Here is an 8,292-nt window from a genome sequence, read left to right as displayed (position 1 = left end):
GGGGCCGAGCCCGAGCCCGCGCCCGCCCTCGGCCGCGCGGCCGCCCGAGCCAGGGCGCGGGTTCCGCGCGGGTCCCGGGCCCGTCGCCGCCGCCGCCGCCGCCGCCGCGCTAACCCCGCCTCCCCTTCCCCCTCTTGTCGCCCCGCGCGCAGGGCTTCCTCAGCCGCCGCCTCAAGGGCTCCATCAAGCGCACCAAGAGCCAGCCCAAGCTGGACCGCAACCACAGCTTCCGCCACATCCTGCCGGGGTTCCGGAGCGCCGCCGCCGCCACCGCCGCCGCCGCCGCGGACAATGAGAGGTGAGCCCACCGCCGCCAGCGCCCGGCCCGGCCTCCCCGCGCCCCCGCGCCGGGATGCGCCCCGGAGGGCGCGGGGACAAAGCGAGAGCCGGGGCTGGGGCGCGCTGGAAGCCGGAGGGCACCGCACGCCGCCCTCCGGCAACTTGTGGGGCCGCCTCGGACGGGGGGGGCCACGGCGAGAGGACCTTTCTCTCTTCCCGCGGGGTGAGGAGGGGGTGCCCGCGGCCCGGGGCGAGACCGGACGCGAAGTGCCCTCGCCGAGAAGTCCTGCCTCGCCTCGCCTCGCCTCGCCGAGGTGGGCATTGTTTCCCGGGCGGTGCAGTGCCCGGAGCTGGGGACCGAAGTGGTTCCTCCACCCCCAGGACCCATCTCCCTGCCTCTGGAGCCTCCGGGTGTCCGATACAAAAGGCATTTTCGGCTGGGTTTTGCCGAGACCCAGTGGTGAGGAAAAGGGTGAACATCTGGAGGGGAGGAGCAGGGGGCTGGGCCGCTTAGTGGGCACATCTGCTCTAAGTAGGGCGCGTGCTCCGCTGGCGGCTGGGGCGAGCAGAGGGGGCAGTGCCGGGGCTCTGAGCTCAGAGGGGGCATTGCCTGAGGCTAGGGAAGAAGGGCCTCATCCTCTCCAGCCTGGGCAGCTGCTTCCCTCCCTCACCTCTCCACTCCCAGGGGTGTCTCCTGTTCCCTGTTCCCTTTTCCTGGGCAAGCCAGGAGCAGGTGTGGAAATTCCAGGGGGAGGTGGCTTGTGGGGCAGAGGAGGAGAGGGAGGAGGTGGTTCAGCCTGCTCCCAGTCACCAGCAACAGAGCAGGCTGCAGCTCGCAAGGGCAAGCCATCCTGTCCGGGTGCGGGGGCACTGGGCGGATACAGTCTCTCGGCCGGGTCCCCCTCCTTGAGCCGTACCTGCCACGGCACCTTTCCACTTGGGCACAGGCACCGTGATAGATTCCGGTGCCAGTTAGGACTGTCCCTGCTCAGCTAGTGGAGGTGAAAGAACAGGCAGGCACCAAGGAGCCTTTTCAGCACTCAGCCCCGACATCTCAGGCCCCTGGCATCTGCCTCCATAGGGCTGTGCCCCTGTGTATGATTGGCAAGTTGGCACTCCCTGTAGGGGAGGCACAGGTAGAATAAAAATGTCTCTCTCCTCCCCGTTGGTTCCAGCGGGCAGAGGAGTACAAGTTATAGCCCAACTCCTGCCCAAGGTTGAGTGGCTGTTTAACTGACCCCTGGCATCTTCCTGGAGAGCACCCCTCCCATCCCCGGGGAGAATTACTAGACCTTTAATTTCCATCAGCCCAGAGCTGCTTTCTCCAGTGCATCCCCACCGCTGCCTACAGCTGGTTTCCTGCCCCAGCTGCCAAGCCCAGCCTGAGGCAGGACCCTCAGCCTTTCTCTGATGGCCGTGGTGCCCCGGGGGACCAGGCGTGCCCTGGCAGGAGCATGCAGCCAGGCCAGAGCTCAGCGCTGGGTGCAGCCACTGCGTCTTTGAAAATCTCGCTTCCCATCTTTGTTATTGTCTGGGCGGCAGGCCACCCGGTTTGCTGCTTTTCCTCCCTCCGCCCGGCCCCTGCCTCCGGCTTTCTTCCCCAGGAACATGCCTTTCTCTGCGCTTTCCTTGGCGGGGGTCAGGACCCTCTGCACCCGCATGAGGGGGCTTGTGTACGTACCCCGTTTTGTGTGCATGTGTCGGTTGTCCGGGGAGCAGGAGAGACAGCAGGCGGTCCGGCCTCTGAGTGTGTCTGCCCTCCCGGGAGCAGACAGCATGCATGCCCTGTTTACCTCCCTCCAGCGGGAAGCCTGCACCAAGAAGCCGGCAAGTGCTGGCTGGCAACCCAGCCTCCTGGCTGGAGGTCGGGGTATGGCCCGGATGACCTCGAGCAGGTCCTGCCCAGCTTGGTCTCAGGTCAGGTCAGCCTTGCTTACAATGCCTAAGGGGCGAGAGGTGGCGGGGAGGGGGGAGGGTTGGGGTTCGGGAGTGAAACAGTAAGCCCATTTCTAGAAATGGTGCTAACAGTAGCAGTTGGAGCAGAATGTCACTGGCAGTGGTGTGGAATTGTCTTATTAATTTTCTATAAACAAAATCTGGCTTGGTGGCTTCTCTGGCACAGGAAGGGAGCCCAGATTTCTCACGGACAGGCAGAGAGACTGAGTTTGAAATCCTTGGACCCAGCCTTGGAGCTGAAATAGGCTTTGTCAGGAGACTGGGATCTCCTGCTTTACCGCTTGGCTTAGAAATAATAGATTTATCAGGTGCTTCGGGGATGGATGGGCAGATATTTCTCTGGGGCAGTCTCTGGAGTCGTCCTGTGTGGACTTGGCTGAGTAAAACCAGCTATGGTGGAACCCCCCCCCCCCAAACGCTCATGGTCAAACCTGGGTGAGTGGAGGAGGAGCCTCCCTCTACTCCGACGTGGTGTGGTTGTACTCTTGAAGGCTGGGAGGACAGAATGGGCTGCCTTTGGCTTGGCTGAGCGGTCAGGAGGGGATTGGATCCTGGTTCCAGGGGACTCCCACTGGGCTGCCATGTTCCTGGCCAGGGAGGGGGTAAGTGCAGCCTCAGTGAAGGGATAGGCATGGGAAGGAGGGTGGAAGCTTCTAGGGTAGCAAGTGTAAGCCCTGGTCCTCGTGGTTTCCCCCTGTCAGTAAAGAGCATGGGGCACTCTGGGGCGGCCAGTTGGGTTCAGACTTTGGATAACGCTGTCTGCTTTAGGGCCGCTGAAGCGGCTTTGTTGCACGCTGTCTGCTGTGGTCTGCAAACTGCTGTGTTGTAGAGATTATTTTTTGCGCTGGAATTCTCTCATCTGGAGGCTGGAAACCAGTTGGTTCTGTGTTGGAATCTTTTGGCTCCCTGGGAAAGGAGTCTAGCCAGGTGTGGGGCCGCTGAGCACTGCTGGTTGGGGGAGAGGGCTGATGTCTTGGTTGTGAGGCCAGGGTCAGGCCAGCCAGGGCTTGGTGGGCACAGCTGGGCTCTGGGGTGCTCGAGGGCCACAGGACAGGTTTGAACCTTTGTACTTACTCTCTTGAAATGGTTTATGGGAGGTTTCCAGCTGGTCTCCAAAATCCCGGGCCCCCCTTAGACACTCATTTCTTTGGAGGTTTTGGAAGTAAGCACCAAGGACAGGTAATCATGCCTCCTGGATAAGGGAAACGGATGCTGCTCGGGGATTTTCCAGGTGAAAGGTGTGCTGGCAAAAGCATTTTTTGTTTTGCAGGCTGGAAATGTTGCTGCTTCATTTACAAGGCTGTCTTAATGTTGGTAAAAGCCATCTAGAATGTGGTGGTTCTGTCTTCCCAGAAGATAATTTCCAATTCACTCATTTATTCCTGGTCCTGAGTAGCTAGGAGGGTCAGCCGGCAATATTACACTGCCTTGGTGCTGCTGTTTCTGGGTGACTCTGGCCCTCCGCAGGTGCTGAGAGTATGCCCCCTCTGGCTCTCAACCCGTCCCCTTACCCCTGTAGTTACTCTGAAGTGGCCATACCCCCCTTCCCATTCTTCCCAGTTGGCCCGGTGCAGAGCTGATCCTGTAAGCGTGGGCAAGCCAGGTGCAGGCATGTAGGGCTGCTGTGTGTGGAGTTAGAGATTGATGACCCCTTCTCAGGAATATGTGTTGCCTGGAGTTCCCACACCTGAAAGTTTCTAATGGTGGGATTCCAGGCAGAGTAAAGCTAGGGAGGGAGATACTTGGAAGTGGGGGTGGGGACCTTCAGGAACCTCCAAATGGCCCTGAGTAGGCAGGAATCAGTTCAGCCCCTTTGGGTGAGGCAGTCCCTGGGGAGAGGAGGGGGAAGCTTAATGGGAAACGGAAAATAGAAGGTGGGATCCGTTTTCCTGCTCTAGTTGTTGACAGTAGGTGCAGGAGGAGCTGGGCATAAGGGCTTGGCCTTTCTTGCCTCTCTCCCTCCCTTGCCATAGACAGGGAGTGTTTGGTTCTCTGCATTCCCCTGGGTGACGTCGAGATGATTGTGCAATTTAGACAGTCTCTGGGAATAATGGGAAGTGTGTGGCTTTGAAGCCAGGCATTCTTGGGGCAAGTCGCCTAAGCTTTCTGAGCCTCAGTTTGCGCATCTGCAAAATGGGCCTCATGATGATAATGTCATTGGAAACGTTAATGTTTATATATTCAGTATATGTTTAATAGAGAGTGTCCCATTCAGTGCTGTTTCCTAGGCAACTAACACCAGGTCTTGCACATTTCTTAAATGTTTCTAAAATGTTATTAAATGCATAATAACACGTGAAAGAGGCTAGACTAGCATGTTGTAGGTTTTCAGTAAGTGGGAGTTACCATAGGTGGGAAAAAGTCAGTTCATTTTAATAAGCCTCTGTTTTCTCATCTACAACGTCGGACTAATATCAGGCAATCATGCTGTGTTCTTCTGAGGTTCAAGAGAGATACTGGATATTGCTGTCGCTGGAAAGGTGAAAAGGGTTGTACAGAGAATCATTATTAACTTGAATACAGGAACTAGCGGGGCAGAGTGACCCTTGTTCCTGTCTGCATCGGGGGGCCGGTGGGGGACGGGACGGGATGACGACAAACTTCTCCTATGTGTATTTTAAAAGTCCACTGTTCCAGCTATGTTTGGGCCATACTTGTTTTTAATCATTTAAATGTTTAGGTTATGTCCAGTGTTTTTTTATTAAAAATGATGCTGGTAATTAAATACCCGAATATTTATCTTTGTTCACATCTCTGTTTCCATAGGATAAAGTCTTAGAAATTGAATTACTAGGTCAAAGAATATAAACAGTGTCGGGTTTTTGATAAAAATGCCCCCCACTAAAAAGCCTGTAGTAATTTATACTCCCCCAATAATTTTTGAGAGTGCTCACCTGTTTCCTCACACCCTTAAAAACACTGGGTGTCATTAAAATGATCTTTGTCATTCAAATAGGCAGAAAAATAGCATTTCTTTGTTAGTTGCATTTCATTGCTGGTTAGGGATTGAATATTATTTTCTGGAGTTTAATGGCCAGTAGTGCTTCTTCTTTTGAGTCTTGTCTAATTCTGTCCTTTGCCTTCTGAACGTTCTTAGACAAGCCCCTTGCAGGATTCTTAGTTGCTCTGTGCGGCCTCCCTCAGCTCTGAGAGGTCCATGTAGGTGGATCTTTGTTAAATGGGCTCCTGCCTTCCAAGAGGTATGGCAGGGAATTCATTAATTACCTGCAAGGAAGGCTCACCCAGCTCTCCTCTCCCTTCTCCTCCCTTCCCCTCCATAAGAGAATCAGGTTTAATTCTTAATCCGATAATTATCCTAAGGAGGCCTGGCATTTACACAGCATTTTGAGAGGTCTTCTGCCCTGCAAGGTAGGTAAGCAATGAAAGGTCTGTTAGATTCATGGAAACTGAGGCATGCAGTCCAAGGCACGGAGGTGGGACCATCACAGAAGCCAGGCCTGATGAGCAGGTTCTACCCTGTCTGCAACATTGTACTTGGAGCCCCATGGGCACTTTTGTGGGGCAGGGCTGACCAAGGCCCTGCACATAAGCACATGATTCTGAGCCTCATATCCAGAGAGGGAGGGGAAAGCCACAGAACACGACCTGGACGTAGGGAAGAACCAATTTATTTTTTGCTTTCTCATTTTTATCGCCCTCCTTTTAGATCTGTGGCTCCCTTGTGTATCTTCCAGAGATCCGAGCTGGGCAATATTTTTAGGAATGGTGGAAATTAGCTAGTGGGAATGGGATCAGCCCCAGGCTGGGGGTTTCAAAGGCTGGAGAAGCCTTTCTTTCTACAAGCTCGTAAGCATTTGTACATCTGTGCATGCATGTTTTTGTATGTCTTGCAAGTATGTACCTGCCCTCATGAAGGTGTGTGTGTGTTATATACAAATGTCCTTGCACACGTCTGTGTGTTTGAAATGACTAATCACATGTAAAGCATTTGGAACAGTGCCTGGCACTTCGTATTGGGTTGGACCATATGAAGTGGCTGTTTTTTTAGGTCGAATATAGACATGGTTCATTCTAATAAGTGCTCACTAAGTGTTGACGGCTATCATTATTGTTGTCTGTTTTCTTATGTGTACATGTCTACCGCTGTGTGTGTGTGTGTGTGTGTGTGTGTGTGTGTGTTTGCATTTACTAGGTCATACTGTGTTATAGTGTGTTGTGTGTTTGAGCTCTCACATGTGCACATCTGTGTGCAGTTTCAGTCTGGGTGTGTGGCCATTGAGCTGGCCAGTTTTGTGAACAAATTGCCCACCTGCTTGGGGAGAACCTCAGGGCTCGGCATACACCTGGCCATGAGGACAGCTGCCTTCTTAATCCCCTTGTGCCTTTAGGTGCCAGCAGGGCCCATGCCTGGGGTGCCAAGGGGCCTATCACATTCTCCATAAGTAACCCACCTATTTCCAGGCCCCTATGTTTGAGGATATGCAAATCGACTCTTTAATGGAATTCCTTTGCAAAATATTACTTGAACCAGAAAGTTAATTACCAGGTTTTAATTAATGGCTATTTTAGAAGGCCACAGAAGAGAGCTGGAGATCATAGGGGGACCAAAAAGGCAAGAAGGAAAACATTCAGCACCTGGCTGGCTTGGAGACTCTGTCCCAGGTGGCAAGGCACACTTAGCTCTTTCCCTACTCTGACCTGCCTGCTTACTGCCCTGTGGAGATCAACCGTGGCTGAGTGAAAGAGAGCCCCCCCCCCCCCCTTGTATGAAGATACTCTGGTCTTCTGGCCATCAGTCCGTCCATCTGTGAGGAATGGCCTGGGCCTCATTCCCAGCCCGAGCTGAGGGACAGTCACTGGCCACTCTGCCTTGAAGAGTAACTCCTTCCCTACTTCTCCAGTGCCTTTGGGCTGCTTCCTACAGTCCCCCCACCCCTACCCCTTCCAAGAGCCTAAGAGCCTGGGGCAGCTTCCTGCAGGGCCAAAACTCTACCAGGAGCCAGCTCCCTCCTCTCTGTGCTCCCCCTCTGCTCTGGTGGAGTCACCTGTGATCCAGCCTGCCCACCTACCTCAAAGGACAGACTGAAAACTCAGGGGAGATTATTGTGATGGAAATGATGTGGGAGTTCCCCCTGCCAGCTGGGAGTGCCAGAAGGGTGGCCTGTGTTACCATCCCCTCCTGAGATAGAGGGAATCTCTGTTCTTTGTGGGGAATGTGTGGGCGGGAGCTTGTGGGTGGACGCACAGTGTTTCGCACATAGCTCGGGACACAGCCTTGGCTGCCTGCCCTGTCCTCACACCACATGCCACACCTGGGCATGCACACAGAAGAATTGTCCCTGGCGTTTGGAAGGCAAACCTTGTGGAAGCCACCACTTGTGTGCCAGAGGTCCCCTCTGAGCCAGGTGGGTGATGGGATGAGGACCAGGGGAAAGAGGGAGCCAGGATCCCCAGCTGCAAGGTCCCTGGCAGCCTGCCTGGGAATACCTTGGGTATTCTTGGGGAAGGGTAGGAAGGGACCCCAAGGCTAGAGGTCAAGCCTCTTCCTGGGGGCATGCCAAGAATAGGTCTTCCCCTCCTACCCCCAATTGCACCCGCTCAGGAAGCCTGCGTGCGGACTCCTGGAGTTGTTACCTTGAAGACCTCAGCTGACGGCGGCAGCATGGGGCGGGCTGGTTGGAAGCTCTAACAGAGCGCTTTGTGGCAGGCACAGAGGAGATGCCCTGGGTTTGCCCAGTGAATAACTGCGTGAGCAGCCCCAAAGCTCTGTTCCTTAAAGGTTCTCCCAAAGGCAGCCTGAGCAGGGCTTTGCCACCCCCAGCCTCATGCCGCCCCTTGTACCTTGACTACCACAGACCAAGCTAGAGCAGACAGAGTGCAGGACTTATGGGGACTTGGCTCCTGGGCCTGGCTCAGTCGCTAACTCAGTGTGATCAACCTCAGAAAAGCCACTGGAGCTCTCAGTCTATCCTCCTGTCCCTCGGGGACTAGTGGGGCAGCAATTGGCCCAGCTAGAAAGTGGGCCTTACATTTCTCTGCGTCAGATGCCCTGTGGGATGAGTTACTCCTTGTCAGGATGATTTCCCTCACCTCCCT

At 54.8% G+C, this 8,292-nt stretch overlaps 1 protein-coding gene across 10 annotated transcripts in view; it reads left to right on the top strand.

The window, feature by feature from the left end:
• The window catches only part of DAB2IP (DAB2 interacting protein), a 188,712-nt gene that overhangs the window by 105,500 nt on the left and 74,920 nt on the right, over positions 1 to 8,292 (top strand). For 8 of the 10 annotated variants that reach the window (XM_073905801.1, XM_073905798.1, XM_073905802.1 and 5 more), the window contains exon 3: positions 153 to 298. The exons of the other annotated variants lie outside the window; for them this stretch is intronic. In XM_073905801.1, the coding sequence (XP_073761902.1) occupies positions 153 to 298 (146 nt within the window). The remainder of the gene's footprint in view (positions 1 to 152; positions 299 to 8,292) is intronic. 10 annotated transcript variants of the gene reach the window in all.

The sequence above is a fragment of the Callorhinus ursinus genome, unplaced genomic scaffold, assembly GCF_003265705.2.
Source record: "Callorhinus ursinus isolate GAN/ISIS: 27379988/994484 unplaced genomic scaffold, GSC_fseal_2.0 scaffold24, whole genome shotgun sequence".
Classification (NCBI taxonomy): Eukaryota; Metazoa; Chordata; class Mammalia; order Carnivora; family Otariidae; genus Callorhinus; species Callorhinus ursinus.
This window is presented reverse-complemented; position numbering and strand designations above follow the sequence as displayed.